The sequence below is a fragment of the Arvicola amphibius genome, chromosome 12 (assembly GCF_903992535.2).
Source record: "Arvicola amphibius chromosome 12, mArvAmp1.2, whole genome shotgun sequence".
Classification (NCBI taxonomy): domain Eukaryota; kingdom Metazoa; phylum Chordata; class Mammalia; order Rodentia; family Cricetidae; genus Arvicola; species Arvicola amphibius.
In genome coordinates, this window is record NC_052058.2 from 34550744 (window position 1) to 34574090 (window position 23347).

At 36.2% G+C, this 23347-nt stretch overlaps 1 protein-coding gene and 1 non-coding gene across 6 annotated transcripts in view; one reads left to right on the top strand and one right to left on the bottom strand.

The window, feature by feature from the left end:
* Wapl (WAPL cohesin release factor) overlaps positions 1 to 22811 on the top strand; it is a 67809-nt gene extending 44998 nt beyond the window's left edge. For all 5 annotated transcript variants that reach the window (XM_038348664.1, XM_038348667.1, XM_038348666.1 and 2 more), the window contains 10 exons: positions 3885 to 3996; positions 4635 to 4732; positions 6966 to 7042; positions 9934 to 10109; positions 10717 to 10832; positions 11786 to 11950; positions 13146 to 13353; positions 15316 to 15404; positions 20182 to 20277; positions 20485 to 22811. In XM_038348664.1, the coding sequence (XP_038204592.1) occupies positions 3885 to 3996; positions 4635 to 4732; positions 6966 to 7042; positions 9934 to 10109; positions 10717 to 10832; positions 11786 to 11950; positions 13146 to 13353; positions 15316 to 15404; positions 20182 to 20277; positions 20485 to 20550 (1203 nt within the window). In that variant the 3' untranslated portion in view covers positions 20551 to 22811. The remainder of the gene's footprint in view (positions 1 to 3884; positions 3997 to 4634; positions 4733 to 6965; positions 7043 to 9933; positions 10110 to 10716; positions 10833 to 11785; positions 11951 to 13145; positions 13354 to 15315; positions 15405 to 20181; positions 20278 to 20484) is intronic.
* LOC119799645 lies at positions 699 to 801 on the bottom strand. The gene has a single exon (XR_005282921.1). It is a non-coding gene; the product is annotated as a U6 spliceosomal RNA (small nuclear RNA).
* Positions 22812 to 23347: the final 536 nt, after the last annotated feature.

Consider the following 23347-nt stretch of genomic DNA (forward strand, 5'->3'; position numbering starts at 1 on the left):
ATGGTTTTGAAGAGAGGAGAAAAGATAATTGTTGTATAACTTGATTTTATAAGATAAAACTTCTTTTTTCTATTGCGTACTTAACTGAAAGGACTGCAACATTTGCCGCAAAAATTTAGACTCTTATGCTAGTCTCAGTAACCGAAGTGTCAATCCATTTAATTATACTAGACTCACTAAGGGATTAATGGTTTCTGGAAAAGATAGCAAATAGGAAAGCCAGCCAATTTTAAACACAGGTTAGGTTCAAAACTCATATGTGTTCTGTATTTTCTAGAAGTGGAAAATCACTGCAGTTTGTGTATTGCCTATAGTTTGGTTTGGAAGTAGGACAGTATTATACATTTAAAACCAGTAATTTTCATTCACTCCACAATTTTACATCCAATTTTTAGAATAATTATTAAATTTACATTCAGAGTATAGGCTTCATCATGGTATTTTCTTCCATTCTTTGTTTTAATATAACATCTTTCCCAGTGTTGTCAACACTGAGAGTTACAACTCTCAGTCAACCACAGAAATACTTGGGTGTCTGTTTACTGCTGCACTGTTGATAGCCAAGAAATAGACCTAGCCTAGATCTCCAAGAACAGATGAATAAATAAAAATGTGTCCTATCTGTAGATGTGGAATTTTACATATCCATAAAAGAAAAATTTTTAAATTATTCCTTCTCATTTTAATTGCTTGGATAAAAAAATATGGAACGCTTCATGAATTTGCATGTCATCCTTGTACAAGGGCCATGCTAATCTTCTCTGTATCGTTCCAGTTTTAGTATATGTGCTGCCAAAGCGAGCGAGGAAAAATTAATTTAAATTGAACCTATAATTTTTTCTTCCAATCTTTTTTGTCATCCATTCAGCATTTTAGTTTGAAATATATGTTTGGTTTGTTAGGGTAAGTAAGTATCAGTATGAAAAATGCTCACAATATTTTAAATAATTTACATAGTTGAAACCAGAAAACAGGACTAAGTTAGGGTGCCTTTGCTCCTTCAACTCAGTGTCAACTGTTCTTAAATGTAGTTGTTTTTATATTGTACAATAGGCTTAAAAATTGCTTTGTTTAAAGCCGGGCAGTGGTGGTGCACACCTTTACTCCCAGCATTTGGGAGGCAGAGGCAGGTGGGTTTATGTGAGTTCGAGGCCAGCCTGGTCTACAAGAGCTAGTTCAGGACAGCCCCCAAAGCTACAGAGAAACTGTCTTGAAAAACCAAACCAAAACAAAAAAGTTGCTTTAATTATTTAAAGAATAGTTGCACACACTGGTTTTGTTATATTAATTGTTTGGGTCTGGCTTAATTTTCTTGTGTGATGTTTTTGTATATTTTAAAATGGGGTTTGTTTTTTTGTTTCTGTTTTGAGACAGGATTTCTGTGTGTAACCACCATCTTCTGGAACTCACAGAGATCCACCTGCCTCTGCCTCCCGAGTGCTGGGATTAATGGCATGTACCACCATTGCCTGACTAATTTTAAAGTTTTTTGATTAATTTTTTTAAATAATAAAATTTATAGCCAGGTATGATGATACACACTTTTAATCACGGCACCTGGGAGGCAGAGGCAGGTGGATCTCTGAGTTCAAAGCCAGCTTGAAGGCCTGTCCCCTGCCCCCCCAAAAAAGAGGTCATAAAATTTAAAAAAAAAATTCTTTTATATATATATATTTGTTTTGTTGATAAGACATAAGATAACAGTAGTAATAGAGATTTAAACAGCAGACAACTGAATGCTAATAGTTAACAGAAGTCTTATTAGTAATTTTGCTTTAGATGATTATTTTAGTTTTCAAATAAAAATGCTTAAAATTATAGGCTATTTTTCAATGGTAGCTTATCATGTGCTACATATAACCTAAAATAAATAGTTTTTACTAATAGAAATTTTTTATACTCAAAGATTGTATAGCATTAGGTCTTAGCATCATTGTTAAGACTCATGAACTAATAAATTTGGTCATTAAATTATTTCTTGGAGAACCTAGAATGAGGAATGAACCCAATTCAATGCTTTTGTTGTATTGGATTCTAATTCTGTATTTACCCTAGCATAAATTTCCTTTCTGAAGAAATTTTAAATAGTATTTAGCTCCTTCTAAATTGGTAATACTAAGATTCTCAATGGTAAGTCTTGTTTCATTTTGTACATATGTATATATTCAGTTTTATTTTTTTTAAAGATTTATTTATTTATTATGTATACAACATTCCTTCCCTGTATGCTTGCATGCCAGAAGAGGGCACCAGATCTCATTATAGATGGTTGTGAGCCACCATGTGGTTGCTGGGAATTGAACTCAGGACCTCTGGAAGAGCAGTCAGTGCTCTTAACCTCTGAGCCATCTCTCCAACCCTTCAGTTTTAAATATAATACATGCCAAGGTAAAAAGTTTTCCCTTTTGAAGTATGTAAGTTCTGGTTCAGGTTGGTGTCTGTACAAAAAAGTCTTACTGGTCTTTGCTAATTGTTCCTCATACTCTCTCTATCTCTCTTTTTAAATGAGTAGTTCATTGGTATGTTACCAGGGGTTAGTATGCTGAAGAGTAATTAGATCACTGCCTCCCATCCTGCTGATTACTTCTTTTAGGCTAAACTACCTTTATTACACCAAGAACTAGACTACTCTGTTGGAAGGTAACTTTAGGCTTTAAAACCATAGATTCACAAAAATGCTAACCTAGTTGTAAATGTGATTCTTATTTGTGCACCATATAGTGGTGGTTTTGAATATATAGCGTTGTGACTACATGGAATTTTCTAGCTGCTAAATAGCTTTAAAGAATACAGTTAAATACACAGTACGATAATACTTTGTTGGAAAATAAAAAAATGGTGAGCAAAGAACTTGAAGAATAAAATGGTTCACTGATAAATATATGGAAAAATGCTCATGTTTACTTAATCAGAAAAAGTATAAACCAAAATTGTTTGTTACCACTTTGTACCTTCAGGCTGTTGAAATTAGTGACTGTTGAATTTGAACATTTAGGGTCACCGACATTCTCATACTTGCTTCCTTGAAATGTATATTACTACATCCTTTTTGGTTAATCCAATATATTTATTTATAGTAAAGAATAGATGATTTGATTCAAAATGCCACGTTGGAGCCTCTATTCTGACATTGTATATTATTGAAACTAACAAGAACTAGATTACTTTTTAATTTTTTCCTTAAAAGCAAGCAATATATTTGAGGCACAGACTCTTCAGTATAGACTATTCTGATAAAATTGGAAGTTAATTCACCTATGAAAACATTTATTGGGGCTGGAGAGATGGCTCAGTGGTTAAGAGCACCGCCTGCTCTTCCAAAGGTCCTGAGTTCAATTCCCAGCAACCACATGGTGGCTCACAACCATTTTTAAGAGATCTGGCGCCCTCTTCTGGCGGGCGGGCATACATGGAGGCAGAATGTTGTATACATAATAAATAAATAAATCTTTAAAAAAAGAAAACATTTATTGTACTGTGTTTGACTTAAATACATTTTAATAAAAATATTTCTAAAATTATTTCTTGAGAATTATTTTATTCTAGCTGGGAGGTGGCAGCATACACCTTTAATCCCAGCACTGAGAAGGCAGAGTCAAGTGGATCTCTCTGAGTTCTGGGACAGCCAGAGTTACATAGAGAAGAAACCCTGTTTTGGTTTTTCGAGACAGGGTTTCTTTGTGGCTTTGGAGCCTATCCTGAAACTAGTTCTTGTAGACCAGACTGGTCTTGAACTCACAGAGATCCACCTGCCTCTGCCTCCTGAGTACTGGGATTAAAGGTGTGCACCACCACTGCTTGGCTGAAGTCCTGTTTTAAGAGAAAAAGAAAAAAGAAAATATTCATCACCTCAGTATTCGTTAATTATTTTTGATTTTTTTTAGACTGGTCATTTAGCTATGGAGACATTGCTGTCCCTCACTTCCAAGCGAGCAGGAGATTGGTTTAAAGAAGAGCTCCGGCTTCTGGGTGGTCTGGATCATATTGTAGATAAAGGTCTGTATACAATACACACACACAGAGTGGCACACGTGTTAAGTACCAACACTTGGGTGGCAGAGGCAGGTGGATCTCTGAGTTTAAGACTAGTCTGTTCTACAGAGCCAGTTCTAGGATAGCCAGGGCTACACAGGAGAAACCTAAATCTCACGAAAACAACAACAAAGAGAAGACACCATAACCAAGGCAGCTTATAAAAGAAGGAGTTTATTGAGGGCTTACAGTTTAAGAGGGTAAGTCCATGACCATCATGGAGGGAGCGTAATGCAGACAGATGTGGGGCTGGAGCAGTAGCTAGAGTTCACATCTTAATATATATAAGTACTGAGCAGAGAAGGGGAGGGAGAGAGGAACTAGCTGGGAGCGGCCTGAGGTTTTTTGAAACCTCAAAGCCCATCCTGAGTATAGGCCTTCTCTGACAAGCCGAGACCTCCTAATTCTTCCTAAAGACCAAGCATCCAAATGTTTGAGTCTATGAGAGCCATTATCATTCAAACCACTACACTTAGTATCCAGCATAAAATGATGTTCACATTCCAGCATATTTATAGCATGTGTGTGGGTGTATTTTGATGTTAGCAAAGGAATAATTATTGAAGTTTTATATACTAACTTGTCCATTTCTTTTTGCCTAGTAAAAGAGTGTGTGGATCATTTAAGTAGAGATGAGGATGAAGAGAAACTAGTAGCCTCTTTATGGGGAGCAGAGAGATGTTTACGAGTTTTAGAGAGTGTAAGTATGGACAACTGCATGAGGGAATTATTTCTAATTGTGATTATATGTACTTATAACCACCTGATGTTTTATATACCCTGGAGTTGTACCTTTGTTTCTCTGAATTAAAGTTGCAAGGGCTCTTTTCACAACCAATTGTCAGTAAGTGAGCATCTTACATTTTAAGAATGTGTTGGGTTGCTGGACATGATGATAGATGCTGGGATCCTAAAATTTTGGGAGACTAAGGAGGAATGGTTATGATTTAGAGCCCAGCATGAGCTACATAAAAACCTTTCTCAAAACAAAAAGACTCTTTGTGTATTATTGCTTCAAATGAAAGGTGCACACAGGTTTGTTTATATGTATATAAACTAACTAGTTTTCTTATTACAGAATTCTGTTTCTGGTAAAAATACTTGTTTGTAGAAAACAGAAGATATAGTCTTTCTTTCTGTCTTTAGTTAGTATGCTTTTGTCTGTTTAGATTATGAGTCAGTAAACATAGCTAAACATATTTGATTTTGGAAAATAATACTGCTGGGCGATAGTTACTATATTTTTTTCTTTGGTTATGAATGACTTAACCTAGTTCAGTGTAGGCTACAATTTTACTGCTAGTAAATTTTAGGATGTATAATTGCTGATGAAGTGGATTGACCAGGAGCTTTTAAAAACATGGAGGAGCTTTAGGCATTCATAAAATTGAAATTGTTCCTTCTAGAGTGTTGCTTACTAGGTAACATGTTATTTCTTTATTTAAAATATTTTAAATGGCTGAGTATGGTGGTGTATACCTTTAATCTCAGCACTTGGGCAGAGACAGGCCGATTTCTATGAGTTCAAGGCCAGTCTGAGCTTCATAGTGAGTTCTAGGATGGCCACGGCATTGTAGAGACTCTGTCTCTCTGTCTGTCTGCCTCTCCCCCCGTCTCTCTTTCTCTCTTTCTCTCTCTCTCTCTTTCTCTCTCTCACTCTCTCACTCACACACACACACACACATATATAAGTGCATATATATATGTATATACTAAACAAATAAGGACATGAAATTTAAAAGTAAAATATTTAAAATATATTTGAGTTTTAAAGTATCAAGTTTGTATGTTGATTTTTTTGTCTGCATTTCAAAGTATTTGGCAGTTAATTGTAGCAAATGAATTGTGATAACTATGTTAATTATTAGTAATGGCAGTGGTGTCTTAATTTTATGATAAATCAATAGTCTTTAGTTGGGATCTCACTATGTAACTTTAGTTGACCTGGATGATCACTGTGTAGACCAGGATGGTCTTGTACTCAAAGACAAGACTTCCTCTGTCTCCTGAATGCTGAAATTAAAGATGTGTGCTCTATTATGGGTAGCAGTTTTCTTATTTTAAATACTGGCCTTATAGGTTACACCCACAGGTTGTAGAGATAATTCCCTGTTAGGGCTTCATAAACTTTGCCACTCAGCACCTGGTTTTGCCCAGTCAATTTTAATGTGACCCTCAATATATTTGCAATATTAAATGGGTACATAGTACAAAAGGTTTTAAAATTAAAATAAAGACAGAATCTTAAACAACAGTTTATTTTTGCTTTGTTGTTTTGAGACTGCCCTAGAACTTGTGTCATAGACCGGGCTGGCCTCAGACTTACAGAGATCCTCCTGCCTCTGCCTTAGGAATGCTAGGATTAAAGGTGTGTATCACTATGCCCAGCAATTACACAGCAATTTTTAAAGTCAGTCATTCTAACAAATGTACGATTCAAAGGTATACTAATTTGATATACACCAAGGGAACCATTAAAAGTTTTTGTTATGTTTAAGCAAATGACTCTGTATAAGACCAGAAATTTTTGTGTATATTATAATTTGTAGCATAAAACATAATTATAATAATCTTAACTGTTTGAGAAACATTTGTTAGTTTGTGGCATGACAATAGACATGATGCAAAATGCTCATGTTCAAGTGAATTCATGAAATGAGTCATGGGTAATCATTTCTAGAAACACTTTGGATTTATTCTGCATTTGACTTTTAATTAGTTTTTAGTTGTTGGTACATTGAGAAATATCTATGTTGGTTTTGCAGCCCCACCTTTAATTACAACTTTGTGGGTCACAACTAGAGTAGTTGCATGCTTAGATGGCAAAATTGGTTTCATCTTTATATATTTTAAAGCATCAGGTAAAGTGTGGTATTATTTATGTAAATGAAAGTTATAGATTGTCACAGTCATTGTATATCCTTTCCTTTTAGGTAACAGTGCATAATCCAGAGAATCAAAGCTACCTGATCGCATATAAAGATTCACAACTCATTATTTCATCAGCTAAGTAAGTTTTTATAAACGCTCTTATTAACAAAGGAATTAAAGTTGTATTCTATTCTTCCTTAAAATGTGTTGTCTGTTAGGTTTGTGAATAAGTACGTTGTTGAGCAAAAGTTAGGAGTACAGATTCTTGAGTTTGGTGAGAATTTCAGCTCCTTCATGGTAGCTATAATCCTGGACAAGTCACTGTGTTGTTGCAAGTTCTTATGGGGAAGGAAGAATTGTACCTAGCTACTAGTGTAGTTTTCACAATCAGGTAAATATATCTTAACATATATCATAGATATATTTTCCCAAGGTATATAATATATGTCTAGATAACAAATGTTTGATAAGACATTTAAAGGTTTATGTACAATATATGTTAATCAGTCAAGTTTTTCTATTTGTAAGGCCTCCTAGAACATTGCTTAGCATACAGTGAATGGTAAATATATTAGTCCTTTTGTTCGAAGTGGATTGTAACTCCATTTCTGCCTTTTATTTACATTTTCCAGATCTTTGTGTATCATCTCTCCTTGTCTACCCTTCATCACAATTAGGCTAGTGCTGTCACCTCAGTGTCTGCTGTGTCTCCAGTCCTGGTTCTGTCTGATTACAGCAGCTTCTTGGTATCACTGTCCTAGTTTTTGCTATCTCTGCCCTAGTTCTCTGGCCTTGATCTTAGCAAGCATTGTGCCACCGGGATTTAACTTTCTCTGGGTCTCTGCTGTGAAAAATTAATCTTGAATTGCAATTCTATATGACCCTCTATTTTCTTTGTAAATTTCCGTATGAAAGGAACAAATGTTTCAATGTGAATGGTCCAGTGTAACTGTTTTAACCTCTTAATTGGAAAGAACTGTAGACATAGTGGTGTGATGACCTTAGTTTAAATACTATCTTGTATCATTTCCATAGCATGTTTTGTGTTGCTTTTGTGAGTTTTATAGGACATTATTTTTTTATTATTTTTTTATTTTTTTTCAGTTTATTTTTTTTATTAAAAGTTGCCATCTCCTCCCCTCCTCCTCCCCCTTCCCTCCCCTCCCCTCCACCCCCACCCCCACTCCCTCCCTCTTGAGGCCAAACAGCCATCAGGGTTCTCTACACTATGTTTATAGGACATTATTATCCTTAAAGCATGTGATTCTTCCTTACCAAAGAATTTTCTTGAAAGTTAAATCTTTTTCTGATTCCATTTTATTTGGTGGGTGGTAGTTGTGCTTTTGTTGTGGGTGGTTGATGGGTTTATTGTTGTGTAATAGCAGGGATTGAACCTATACTTTTACATATACCAGGCAAGTACTCTTATCATTCAGTCCAAGTTGCTGTTTTGTTTTTATTTATTTTGTTTTATTATTTTTTTGATTAACAAAATTTATATTTCTGATTTTAAAAGTCCTTTCTGCTGGATAGTGGTGGTGCATGCCTTTAATCCCAGCACTTGGGAGGCCGAGGCAGGCAGATCTCTGTGACTGAGGCCAGCCTGGTCTACAGAGTGAGTTCCAGAACAGATTCCAAAGCTACAGAGAAACCCTGTCTCGAACTTCCCACCCCCTAAAAAGGGACTAATCTCTGAGAATTGCCTTTGTAAAGAAATGTTTAGTATGACAGATTTCATCTCTTGTGTAGGATTTTCATCTTTCGAAGTGATGATAAAAGTCAGAATTGAATGGGAAGTAGCACTCACCTGGAAACCATCATAGATACTCAGTAATCCTTCAGACAGACAGTTTAGCTACTAATGACAACAGGGAAATTCTGTCAATATCCTCAAACATCAGAAGAACAAGTTATTTGGGTTTGGCCTTATAAGAACATCTTCCTAACCAAGAATTGTAGAATACTAGAAATTTTATATAGAGAATTTCCTCATCATGTATTAAGAAGAAACCAGGAATAGCTTAAATATGCTACATTTTTCTTTAAGGGTTTTGTATGGTATGTAATTCTTGAAAAATTAAATTGACAAAATCAGCTTACTTGATACATGTCAGACTTGGAGGGAAACAACTAATGGAATTAATGGTTTAAAGAGGCCTTGGGGGGCTGGAGTGGATGACTCAGCAGGTAAAGGTACTTGGGAGTGTAGACTTGACCTTTGTTTAATGTGTAGAACTCATGCATAGGTGGAAGGAGCACATCGACTCCACAAAGTTGACCCCCACATGAGTGACGTGGTACCTTCACCCCCATACACATCATACACACATAGTAATAATAAACAAATACAATCTACAGATTCTTTAGAAATAGACTATATACATATTATGTGTCCTTGTTAGTATGTGTCCAGTCTTGGGACTTACTGGGTATAACTGCCAGGAGACCTGTTAATTTGAATCATGTACAATTAAAACTAATGATTTGCCTTAATGTATATCAAGCATTTAATAATACTCATCTTTACTGCTAAAACATTCTTTTCCTTATTTACTAAGTGAAAAACAGCTAAGTAAAATTGAAACAGACCTGTCATTGTTCCTTAAAGGCTTTTGTGGCGGCGGGGTGGGCATGCATTGTGAATTTTTTTGTGTTTGAGATAGGAATAAAATACGACAGCTCCTGCAAGTAACAGGAGTTTTTTCTTGTGAGATTTTTTGTTGTTGTTGTTGTGGTGGTGGTGGTGGTTGTGGTGGTAGTTGTTTGATTTGAAATGGGATCTCACTCCTGGGCTAAAGCAGTCCTTCTGTGTCAGCCTCCTCTGTATGGGGACTATAGACCTGAACCATCATGCTCATCATGGAATGAACTTTTAATTTTCTTTAGAAAGAGTTTATCAAAAATTTAACAACTAGTGAGATTATTAGGCATATGGTACCTTATTAGACATTAAACATAACTTCCAAAATAGAAAAACAACAAAACCAAGAACCTTGACTGTTTATAGTATGCATTTTATTTTCTCTTAAGAGCATTACAGCATTGTGAAGAACTGATCCAGCAGTATAACCGCGCTGAGAACAGCATATGCATAGCAGACAGTAAACCTTTGCCTTACCAGAATGTCACTAACCATGTGGGCAAAGCAGTGGAGGACTGCATGAGAGCTATCATTGGGGTGTTGCTCAATTTAACTAATGATAATGGTAAGTAATATTTTCTTATTGAAAAATTATATATTGCACATAAAAATATTCTATATTTGATGTAATAATTTACAATATTCCATACATAACTACTTCCATAGTCATAAGCTACTTTTAGGAATTGTTTCTTTTAGAACTGCCTAGTAAATAAGCCTTGAAATATCAAAAGCACATATTTCAGTAAAGGAGTGAAACACAATTTAAAATTAATACTTTTTAAAAAAAGTTTTTGAGACAGGGTTTCGCTGTAGTTTTAGAGTCTGTCCTGGAACTAGCTCTTGTAGACCAGGCTGGCCTCAAACTCAAACTCAAACTCTGCCTCCCAAGTGCTGGGATTAAAGGTGTGTGCCACCACTGCCCGGCAAAAATTAACACTTAATTTTAATAACTGCGTATGGTGTGGATACCTATAATCCTAGCTTTGGGGGAGGCTAAGGCAAGAGGTGTGCCGTGAGATGGAGGCCAGCTTGGGCTGCTTACCAGGTCAGTCAGTATTACAGAGTAAAACCAGGACTCGGGAAAAGAAAACAAAAACCAACAAAGAAAATCATTCTAAATGTGGTTATTGGTGTCATAAGGAAGATTTTTGTTTCTATGTTTATTTCAGAGTGGGGCAGCACGAAGACAGGAGAACAAGATGGACTCATAGGCACAGCAATGAACTGTGTCCTTCAGGTTCCAAAGTACCTACCTCAGGAGCAGAGATTTGATATTCGGGTGCTGGTGAGTGAGTTGAAGTGCCACTTGGTATTGTATCTTATCTTTAGATGATGAACCTTTGTTTTAGTTTGGATTTAAGACTCAGTTGTTTAGCCTGGTGGTGGTGGTCCACACCTTTAATTCCAGCACTCAGGAGGCAGAGGCAGGTGGATCTCTGTGAGTTCGAGACCAGCCTGGTCTACAAGAGCTAGCTCCAGGACAGGCTCCAAAGCTACAGGCAAACCTTGTTTCAAAAAAAAAAAAAGAAAGAAAGAAAGAAACCAGTTGTTTAACATAGTCTGGTTTGGGTTAGAGTGATGATTTAGAGCACTGACTACTCTTCCAGAGGTTCTGAGATTCTGGGTTTTTTGTTTTTTTTGTTTTTTTTTTTTTTTTTTTGATGGATCCTCATGAACATACTTCTCCATATATTTCTGTCTTAAAAACCTTCATAGGGCTGGAGTTAGATGGCTTATAGGTTAAGAGTACTGACTTCTCTTTCAGAGGTCCTGAGTTCAATTCCCAGCAATCACGTGGTTGCTCACAACATATGATGAGATTTGGTGTCTTCTTCTTGCCTGCAGGTGTACATGCAGGCAGAATACTGTATTCTTAATAAATAAATGAAACCTCCTTCATAAAAATAGAGGTTTAAACTGAAGATGGTGGTTAATAACTAAGGAGCTAAGTGTGGCTTGTGTCCATTACTCTAGCACTTTGGATGGTGGAGTAGGAGGATGGCTGTGAGTCAAGGCCAGCCTAGACTATAGAATGCACTAAACAGTTCCTCTGCTGCCCACCCAAACCAGGTGAAAGAATCTATCTGTCTTTGAAAAGAGCAGTGTCTTACACCGTGTTTTTAACAGGTTTGCAAATGGAAGAATTCTGTTTAACGTTTTGTTTGACAATAAAAAGTTCATATATATAATTCATTAAGTTCTTGTTTGTAATAATTTTATTTTTTTAATATATTATAGGGATTGGGTCTACTGATAAATTTGGTGGAGTATAGTGCCCGGAATCGACACTGCCTTGTCAACATGGAAACATCCTGTTCTTTTGATTCCTCCTTCTCTAGCGGAGAAGGAGATCAGAGTTTAAGGCTAGCTGGACAAGTCCATGCTGTGCAGGCATTAGTACAGGTGAGAAGCAGTGACGACACATTGCATGTTAGGTCAATTCTGTCCACTCGTCAGATGGACAGTCAGCTGCCCTCTTCCGTCTTCAGCTTCCCTAGGACCTCTGGGATTCTTGGACTGGTTTTGAGAACTGCTCTTTTGTTTTTCTAGGTTATTTATTTTACACATGCTGTATTCAGAGTCTGTTTATTTAACACATCTTTTAAGATCTGTTTAGTATTTGATATCTAGGTAATTCTTAATAGTAACTTGTTGAATTTCTCAAATGGTGTGAGTGGGTATATTAAGTGCTTTTGGTGTTTTATACAGTAACAAAAGGAAAGTAAACTAAAGACAAGGAATTTGGTGGCTTCTCTTGACTGTATGGGATACATAATAAATAGTAAACTCTACTAATAGTCTTCCTTACGTACTTTCAATAATAAAAATGCCAATAATGTTTAAAATCTAGTTCTTTTTGAGACCGTTTATATTTTCTAATTGTTTGTCTTTTAATTTTTTTTAAAGAAGTCATGTTGCTTTTCCTAGTGTAATTATTGACTTTCCTACTGGCTAATTTATCCAATATGTGCATATGTTTGTTGATTTTTCTTTTAATTTTAAAAAAATGGTAGTTTTAAAAAAATTTTTAGGTAGAATTCACTGGGTTAAGAACAATTATTGAGTCTTTTATTATTGGAAACAGTACATAAACTAGATTACTTAAATTTCAGCAGCATTTATACTTTAGTTTTGTCTTTTGGTAAAATATAGAACAAGCTTTTTTTAAAAATAAGATATTCTTATTTAGAGCAAAATATTAGAATATGTACATGTTGATACTTGATTAATTTTTTTAAGAATTTCCGTACCTCTTCTTCCTCCCGAGCCTCCCGGGTCCTTCCCACTTCTTCTTCTTTTTTTAATATTCATTTATTTTTTTATTAAGTATACAGTATTCTTCTTGCAGGCCTCATTACAGATGGTTGTGAGCCACCATGTGGTTGCTGGGAATTGAACTCAGGACCTTTGGAAGAGCAGGCAGTGCTCTTAACCGCTGAGCCATCTCTCCAGCCCCCCTTCCCACTTCTTTATAACTACATTATAAATACAATCATTTGAAATCATTTAGTATTGCTTATATGTATTTAGTGCTGACCTTTGGATTGACTAACTTACTGATGTCTTTTTAATGATTTTCAAAAACAATTTTTATCAGCTATTTCTTGAACGGGAACGAGCAGCCCAGTTGGCAGAGAGTAAAACAGATGAGTTGATCAAAGATGCTCCCACCACTCAGCATGATAAGAGTGGAGAATGGCAAGAAACAAGTGGAGAAATACAGTGGGTGTCAACTGAAAAGACTGATGGTACAGAGGAGAAACATAAGAAGGAGGAGGATGATGAAGAACTTGACCTCAATAAAGGCATGTTTATCTTGAGTAGTAGTATTTTCACAGTGAGAATGTTGTTGTTCTTCGAAACATTTTGATTCACAGTGTTATAATTTAACAATGTTTTTATAGTATGTCTAGTTAAGCTTGGTATTTCATTACTTAGAATAATTCTTCTTATCAGTGAGCATGGTGTTGTCATTGGGAGGTTGGTCACCTTTCTTTCTTGATCCTTCCCTCCTTCACTCTTTAAAGAGTAGCAGCTGAGGGCTGGAGAGATGGCTCAGAGGTTAAGAACACTGACTGTTCTTCCAGAGACCCTGAGTTCAATTCCCAGCAACCACATAGTGGCTCACAGCTAGCTAAAATGATATCTGATGCCCTCTTCTGGCATGTAGGTAGACATGGAAACTAACACTGCATACCAAATTAATTAATTAGTTAATTAATTTAAAAAAAAGAGTAGCAGCTGAACTGGCCATGATAGTGCACATCTGTAATTCCAGCCCTTGATAGGCTGAGGCCAAAGGAACATGAGTTGCAGACCAGCATTGGTTATATGAGACCATATAACTAAGGGGGAGGGGATGGATTTTCAGATTTCTTTTTTCAGCCTCACCTTAAACTGAGGTATTTTGTTGAAATTTACAAAGTTCTCTGAACTTTCTAGGTAAAGAAGAGGAATACATACCAAGCTAGAGGCACTGTTTTTACTAATGAACTATGTATTGACCATCTACTATTTCCAGGAATTATGATACTTGCTTTATATACAAATTCTGCAAAATAGTTATTTGTAACTGTGTCCCTAAGGTTTTGTTTTTTGTTGTTGTTTTGTTTTTCCAGACAGGGTTTCTCTGTGTAACCCTGGCTGTCCTGGGACTGTCTGTAGACCAGGATGACCTTAGAGATTACCCTTCCTCTGCCTTCTGCACACTGGGATTAAAGGAGTGCACCACTACCTCCCAGCTAAGGTTTTGAAATGTAGTATGTCCAACCTTTTCTACTTAGGAGACTTATGCTGAGCCTCTTCTCTTTCTGTTAGGCTACTCCTCCCCTAAGTTCTGATACTCTTAAGAAAATTTTGCTTCCAAGAAACTTAGCTACTAGGATTTGTCTCTTACTTGGAGGCCTGCAGGTCAATCCAGATAAGTCTTGATAGTTTTGTGCATATTATGATAATAGTTTTGTTTTATGGTCTTGTTAAAAAAGAACTGCTAAAACCAAAAAAAAAAGAACTGCTTATTGAGATATAATATATAATTCATGTACTGTAATATTACCCTTTTAAAGTGAGTAATGCTATAGCTTAGTATGTTCACAGAATTGTGTATTCATTCCAATTATATAACGTTGAACATGTTTTCTTTAGCCCTAAAATAACTGTATATCATTTGGCAGTCAGCATCTCCATTTCCTCCTCCTCTAGCCACTGGCAACAGTCGATCTACTTAGTCTCTCTAATGATTTACCTATTTCAGGCATTTCATGTAAAAAGAATCGTACATTTTTTTTTTTTTACTTTAAGAAACTTATTTCATTTAGATGTATTGAGGGCATTTTATGAGGGTTCAAGGTTATTTATACCTTCAAGATTACCTTGAAGGTGTTCTTAACTATTTTGGTTGATGGAAAAGTTTTTGATTTATTTGCAGCTCTCTAAAGACATTTGGAATGTTTATGGTCTTTTTGTGTCTTTGAAGAAATAGTGTACTAGTTCTCTTGCCTAGTTTTTAGTCAGGTCTTGTTGCTATTAAATTGAAAGAATTCTTTATATATTCTATACATCTTATGAGATAAATGGTTGCATACTTTCACTTTGTTAGTAGTATCCTTAAGTTTGTTAGAGTTTCGTTCTTATATTTGGGTCCCTATTTATTTTGAGTTAGTTTTTATTAATTTGGGGTACCGAGTTGTTCATATAATAGCTTTTAAGATGATAACGATTGTTGAAGTTGGTACAGTGCTTAAAACTCCTTGTTCAACTGTTCTCAGCCCTTCAACATGCTGGCAAACACATGGAGGATTGCATCGTGGCCTCCTACACAGCCCTGCTTCTTGGATGTCTCTGCCAGGAAAGTCCTGTAAGTAAATAGTTCAGAAATGTTTTATGTATCTTTAAAAGATTGTTTTTAACAGCTTCATGCCATTACTGATGTATTTATTTACTTTAAAAAAATTTCCCCATTCATACATACTTTTTATTTCAGAAGATCTTTTGGCTGATCATAAGTTTATTTAAACAATTTTATTTAATTCCCCGTGTAAGAAAATGCCAAGGCTATGTCTAACTTTCTAGTGGTTTACCTTAAATTATTTTTAATACAATGAACATCTTAATTTTCTTTCTAATACAGGCTTTCATTTGAGATGGGGTCTTCTTGCTCTTTTAAAAACCGATATATTCCTGTCAGAGTAAAATTTTAAGATACTAAAAAGCAAGCTAGTGCGCTCAAGATAAAGCTCAGTTACTAAAGTGCTTGCTTAGTATACATGAAGCCCTGCTGTAGTCCCTAGTGCTACCTAAACTGGTCATGGCAGTGTATGCCTAGAATCCCAGTACTTGGGAGATGAAGGCAGGAGGATCAAGAAGGTAAAAGTCATCCTAACTAGTGAGTTTGGGAGGCCAGCCTGAGATTAGAACCTCAAAACAGACAAAAAAACAAAAAAACAAAAAAAAAACCTAATGGGAATGCTCTTAATGTCATAAAAAAGGAAGGTTTATATACTAGAAGTTAAAATTATGTGGGCTGTTAAAGGCTTTTGTAGATGGAACGACGGGCTGTGTCCCAAAATAATTACACGGAAACTATATTCTTTTAAACACTGCCTGACCCATTAGTTTCAGCCTCTTACTCACATCTTGACTAACCCATATTTAGTAATCTGTGTAGCACCACAAAGTGGTCGCTTACTAGGAGAGATCTTAACCTGTGTCCATCTCGGAGAGGAGAGGCATGGCGACTGCCTGAAGCGTCTGCGTCACTGCCTTCTACCCAGCATTCTGTTCTGTTTACTCCGCCTACCTAATTTTCTGTCCTATTAAAGGGCCAAGGCAGTTTCTTTATTAACCAATAAAATTAACATAGACACTCACTCCTCCATCAGGCTTTATTTAAGATATTTGTTGAAGCTTACATTCTAAACTAAGAATGCATTAGATATAACAGAGTTCTGGGTATGGATAAATGAGTCCCTGCTGTAGTTGAAGTAAAAGAAGGACAAGTGTAAAACCTGGGCTCAGCTGGCCAAGTCAAATTTGGACCATTTTAGTGACTCAGGAGGGGTAACTTCTCCCATACATGTGTTGATGTCCTTTTCCTTGGTTAAAAGAGATGGCTTGGGTGTTAAGAGCACTTGCTGCTTTTCTGAGGACTGGAAACTTAGTTCTTGACAGCCATGTCAGGTGTCTCAACAGTCCAGCTCCAAGGTCTCTAATGCCTCTGACCTCCTCTAGCACCTGTACTCTGTGCACAAACCCGCATGAACACATATATACCTAATTAAAAATCATCAAAATAAATTTTGTTTTATTTTTCAAAACAGGGTTTTTCAATGAAACAGTCTTAGCTGTCCCGGTACTCACTTGCTCTGTAGACCAGACTGGCCTCACAGAAATCCTTCTACTTCTGTAACTTGGGTACTGTAATTAAAGGTGTATGTATGCCAGCCACCACCGCCTGGCTAAAACAAAATATTTTTAAGTGTGTAGAAAGCACTTGCCATGGCTATAAGATGACCATTCCTAGTTGGACAGTGGTGGCACACGCCATTAATCCCAGCACTAGGAAGGCAGAAGCAGGCGGATCTCTGCGAGTTCAAGGCCGTCCTGGTCTATAGAATGAGTTCCAGAACAGGTTCCAAAGTTACAGAGAAACTCTATTTTAGGGGGTGGGGAGACGGGAAGATGATCATACCAAAGGTCCCTTTTGGTGTAATTACTACCAGAACCTTCTCCTCCTCATTTTCTTTTTAAGAGAGCATTCTTAGACTTCATAGCTTCTGTGTGGTTGAACATTGGACTACATGCTTCCCTCTGAACCAATTTCAGACTAGGAAAATGGGATTACTATTAGTGGATCTATGAGAAATACAATTTCTGTGAGAAATACAAGTGTCTATATAATTAGACTGTTTCACAGAAGTGGAGGTTATAGTAATTGGATAGTGTGTTGCCATTGGAAAAAGAAATATGAACAGTAAAAATACCTTGTCAATTGGATCTTGGAGTCATTGTGAGTGTTCCCTTTGAAATATGTGACACAGGTGGATAAAATGAAAGCTCATAGTTACCTTAATTTTTTTCCCACTTGCCGTGATAAAATATATTAGTATTGTATAACTGTATTGAATAATAGATCTTGAGGTTCTGTTAGTCTGATAAATGGCCATGATTATGGGTGTCAATGGCTTTCTTGTTCCTAAAAAGAAGGTTCTCAATTTATGGACAATATTGTGGATTCTTAGAACCACAGATGTGATTTTATATCTATATATGTTTCCTTGGTGATCTTTATAATTAGAAAACAAGATGCCACCACAGTATGAAGTGAATTGGCTTTTCTCATTATGAAAGTAGAAGAGATAAAGCAAGCATGTAGTCATGTACAGTAAGAACTGCCTGTGTTCTGTGGCCCCATGCTTAAGAAACCCAATAAAGTCTGGTCTCATTTTCTGTTGACCACTCTACCAGTTTGCACCTGGTATTTGGCAGTGGTGAGTCTCCTCACTGTTCTTGGAGGTTCTTGCTCCTCTCCATTCTTTGACTCTTGCACAGTGCCACAAGGTCTAGCTTTTTTCAGAGCTCTTGCTAATCATGTATCTTCTCTCTCTCTGGCTTGTCAACAGCAATGGAATGATGGATATACTTACTACTTTAAAAGCCCGCTACTTTTTTATTTATTTATTTATTTATTTATTTATTTATTTATTTATTTATTTATTTATTATGTATACCATATTCTGTCTGTGTATATGTCTGAAGGCCAGAAGAGGGCACCAGACCTCACTAAAGATGGTTGTGAGCCACCATGTGGTTGCTGGGAATTGAACTCAGGACCTTTGGAAGAGCAGGCAGTGCTCTTAACCGCTGAGCCATCTCTCCAGCCCAAGCCCACTACTTTTTAAACCTGGCTCTTCTGTTACCAAACCCCGCCTCCGTCTTGGATAGCTATTAAGTTTTTTTTTGTTGTTGTTGTTGTTTGTTTTTGATTTATTTATTTCTTAAGCATATAATGCTCCTCCTGCATGTACACCTCCATGCCAGAAGAGGGCACCAGATCTCATGACAGATGGTTTGTGAGCCACTATGTGGTTGCTGGGAATTGAATTCAGGATCTCTGGAAGAGCTGCCAGTGCTCTTAGGCTTTGAGCCACCTCTCCAGCCCCCAGCTATTAAGTTTTTCAAATAGTCCATGCTATGTTCCTTTTTTACTTCTAGTACTATCAATGTTGCAACTATCCTTCCCATAGTTACTATAAATGTTTAGTTATATAGTGTGTTGGTAAAGAAGGATTTGAACTAATGAAGGGCTTTCATCCCCGTCATGGTAGCTATTTATTATTTTAGAGGTATACTTTTTATTGAGCAATCCTTCAGAGTTACCACAACCATTTTGGAGGCTTGTTTAAATGTAGTGATTGATACTATTTGTGTTTTTTACTTTAAAATATTTTTATGTGAATGAATATTTCACCTGTATTGTAGTTTTCTTTCTATTGTAAAACACCATGACCAAAATAACTTGGGGATGAAAGGGTTTATTTCATCTTACAGCTTACAGTTGTCCATGAAGGGAAGTCGGCAGAAGCCATAAAGGAATGCTGCTTTACTGGCTTGCTTAGTTTTCTTTCTTACACAACTCAAGACCACCTGAGTAGGGGTGATGCTGCCCATGCTTGGGTTGGGCCCTGCCCTATCAGTCAAGAAAATACCCCATAGACTTGTCAACGGGTCAGTCAGCTGGAAGCAATTCTCAATTGCTGTTTTCTCTTCCAAGATGACTCTAGTTTGTGGCAAGTTGACAGAAAACTAACCAGTACAGTCTACATATATATATGTCTATGCATCATATATTTGCCTGTTGCTTGGAGGCCAGATCAGTGGAACTGGAGTTACAGACAATTATGAGCCATTAGATGGGTGCTGGGAGTGAAGCCCAGGTTTTCTGGAAAAAAACAGGCAGTGTTTTTAACTGCTGAGCCTTCTTGTAGTCCCTGTTCAGGAGTTTAAACTCCGAGTCTTCCAGCCTCTGCCTCCTGAGTAACTGGGGTTAAAGGCATGCACCAACACTACTGATCTAAATTAAGCATTTTTAAACATAATGAAATGGAAGTTTTAAATTAGAATATGCAATAGTTTCCTCTTACAGGATTGTTTATATTTTTTAGCTTTTTGCTAATAATCAAGGGAAACACCTCTCTGGGAACTGGCCCATAATTTATCAATTTATAAGCGATGTATATAAAAAATAGTTAATTCTTCTAATTTACCTTTGTAGCATGGAGAATTTTTGATCTGTTTTATAAACAGCTCTGTGGTATAGTCTGTTTACACATCTGACAGTTCAGTTTATTTCAGATATTTCTCTTTGCATTTCCAAAAATAAATATTCACAGATACTCCTTTGTAGCTTTTGTTAGTTTGCCCTTTACCCTTTCTTCCTGTGGGTGGGGTGGTATAGAGTGGGGAGATGAACCCAAATGTTCTTGCACATAGTTAATTGAGTGTGGAATGGAAGTAACCCGGGAGTTCTCAGGTTCTTGTAGACATTTACCACAAGATATATAGCAGGCCAACAGCATTGAGTGGGTTATAGTATCTTTTTCTGCCAACTGACTGTTTTTTATCTGTTTCCTCAGATCAATGTAACTACAGTGAGGGAATACCTTCCTGACGGAGATTTCTCCATAATGACAGAGATGCTTAAAAAATTCTTAAGCTTCATGAATCTTACTGTAAGTAACTTCTGTTGCATATTGCAGTTTATTTGAGTTTTTTTTTGTTATTATTATTTTTCAGACAAAAATCTTTCACTATCTCCAGCTGGCAATCCTCCTCCTGCTTCAGCCTTTCAAGTACTAAAATTAATAGGTGTTAATAGTGGGACCTGGCTAATCTAATGTATGTTATTATAACCATCATTTCCTTCCTTCCCCTTTTAGTGTGCTGTTGGAACAACAGGCCAGAAGTCTATCTCTAGAGTGATCGAGTATTTGGAACATTGCTAGCTGCTTTACCTTTGCTTCAGGTGCTTGGTAATGCTGGAGCTATCCTTAGACAAAGAAAAGTCATGAAAGAAGTCCTTGAAGATAAACCAAGAACATTCATCAGTATCATTCGTGTTTGGATTTTTATGACCACCCGATTTCTTCATCATGCATTCTGCATTTGCTAAATGACAGTTACTACATCAATCTGCAGCTATCAAAAATGAGGGAAAAGGTTCAGGCTGTTAACAATCCCATGCAGTATTTAAATACACTTACTTGGCAGAGTCTATACCCTCCCCTAGTTGCCTTGCTTTATTTTGGGCAAGGTTTAAAGGGGAAAATTTGTGCTGCTGTTAGTGCAACTGCTGTGTATGTTGAGCCACTGTTGTCATGCCAGTCAGGTGCAAAGGCAGCTTAGCTACTGAGGTATTGAATGTTCTGAGGACATTCTAGACAACAGCTTAGTTCCTTTTTCAGGCTCATTTGCTTTTGCTTTTTGTTGAATGATTCCAATCGTAAATAAAGCTTTTAATAATTTTGTGAATTTTTTTTGTTGTTGTTCCCTGAACTACTGTCTATATTTAAAATTAGATGGAATCCAAAGATACAAGGGATTAATAGTATATTTTTTTATTCTTGATTAGGTTTGGGTGTTGAACTATTTTTCACTTCTGAGACCATGACCATATTCAATATCATACCATAATGTGTCATAGCTATAGGCACAAGAAAACAAGTAGCAGTTTGAGGGAATATTATATTATATAAGATAATGTGCCCTGTTACAGGATTAAGCAAAAATAGACAAACCCAGGGTAGTTTACACTTAATGCTAGAGAGGCTCTTGAAACATTGTTACGTTTTGAGGGACGTTCTCTAGATATATTTTCTAATGTTCAGTACAGTAAATATAAGGAAGCTAAAACACCAATGTGGAATTCGTTTTTCCAGATAGCGTGTATATTCTTCTATGGAGTGACAGGATCAATTGCATAAGCGCAAAGCCTTAAAATTGCTGGTGTAGAGAAGACCCTTTTTTTATTCAGATTCTTTGTTCATAGAACAGTTGTTTAAAAACAGTTGTGGAACACACAGAACATGGTTTATAGGTTTAATTTCATAAGGTTTTGTTTTGTTAGACCACTGGTTGTGGTTTTTTCCCCTTTTTCATTGATTGGCCTGAGCACAGGCTTTCCAGAGATGTTTCATTAATACTTTTAATTACCTTTCATATAGTTACATCATGTTTCTTCATTGGATTTGTAAAACTTGAAGCCATAAAAATATTAGTTTGGTGTGTATTGGGGAAAATAGCTAAAAGTCTAATTTTGACTCATTTTAGACTTTGTTATTTCCTTGTATAAAGTAACAAACCGGGGCTCTTGTATCAGTGCCAGCTGTAATGTTTTTTAAATGCAGTGGCTGCCTTCTATTGTCTTCCTATTTTTGATAATGCAGATTGTTGGGAAATCTATAAGGAAGTAACTGACTCTAGGCAAATTGTTTCCTTCCTTCTACCCACCCGAACCCCTACCCATCACCGTTTAAGAACACAGTATGCCAGTGTAATGTGGGAAAGATTGAGACTGTATTTGCCCTGAATACCAAACTAATTTAGCAAACTTTTTTTTAAAGAAGCATACTGCTAAATGATGTCCACAAATTTACTTAGATCTTTTTTTGATTATTTTAAAATACATTGATATTTATTAATCATTGGATTTGGGGAGCAGATTTTTGATTGTGGCAGATGGTAAGGAATAGTAAACACTTGGGTGAGATCAATCAGGGCGAATTACATTTTTTTCTGTTACACTGGTAATCATTTGATAATTGATTTACCTCAGTGTTTAACAGGTTTTTTTGTTTGTTTTGTTTTAAAAATATTAACTAATTGTCAAGCACTGATAGAGATGCAGGGTCTGGGGGTGGGCTGTGAGGAGCCCGCCTGACCACCTGCAGTGCGTTTGTGTGTCTTTAACCCTGGAGAACTCTCATTTTAGGGTACTTGAGGCTGACTTGCAAATTAACTAAAGTTTTAAGGTAACCTTTTTTTCCATTGTAAATATTTCTGTAAATACTACCAGTTGGATATTAGAACAGTAGGATACTTTTCTGAATCCAATCCTATTTTTATTTTATACAGTATTTCTCAGCTGTGATCTTTGGAGCAAAAGCCAACGGCAGGAAAAAAAAATAGTTTGTACCAGTTTCATGAAGTATGTCTTTGGGTTTTTGTAAATAATTTTAACTCAAATAAAATTGCTACTTTAAATACACATGTTGTCTTTAACATAAGTCTATTGACCTCTTTTGGAGGAAGAAGCCGCAGAAACTTGATAAGGCCTACACTGTCAGTTGAGCATAAGTGTCCAGTTTTTATTAGATATTTTATTACGTACTTCTAAGTACTGATACAAATGGATGTAAAACACTTAGTACTTTGGGCTGGTTAGGGGTGGTGGTTTTCTGAGTGTATAGTTAAATCCTTAGCATACCTATTATATTGCTTTAAATCTTTTAGTTTTTTTTTTTTTGACATGACTGCAAATTTCTTTACTTTTGAGATTTTATAGTCACTTTTTAGCTTTTTAAATTTTCTTTTCATCCCTTAATATTTTCACGTGTAAAACTAGATTCCTCAACCTTTCCTTGCTTGTTTCAGTTACAAAAGATTTCAAGATTTATTCTGAATTTCCCATGCACTCTCCCCATTTACACACACACAAACACACACACACATCCATGTATAAGAGTGGTCTCCGCAGGTTCTGGACTTGTAAAGACCTAAATCACACACGTGGAATTTGAATCC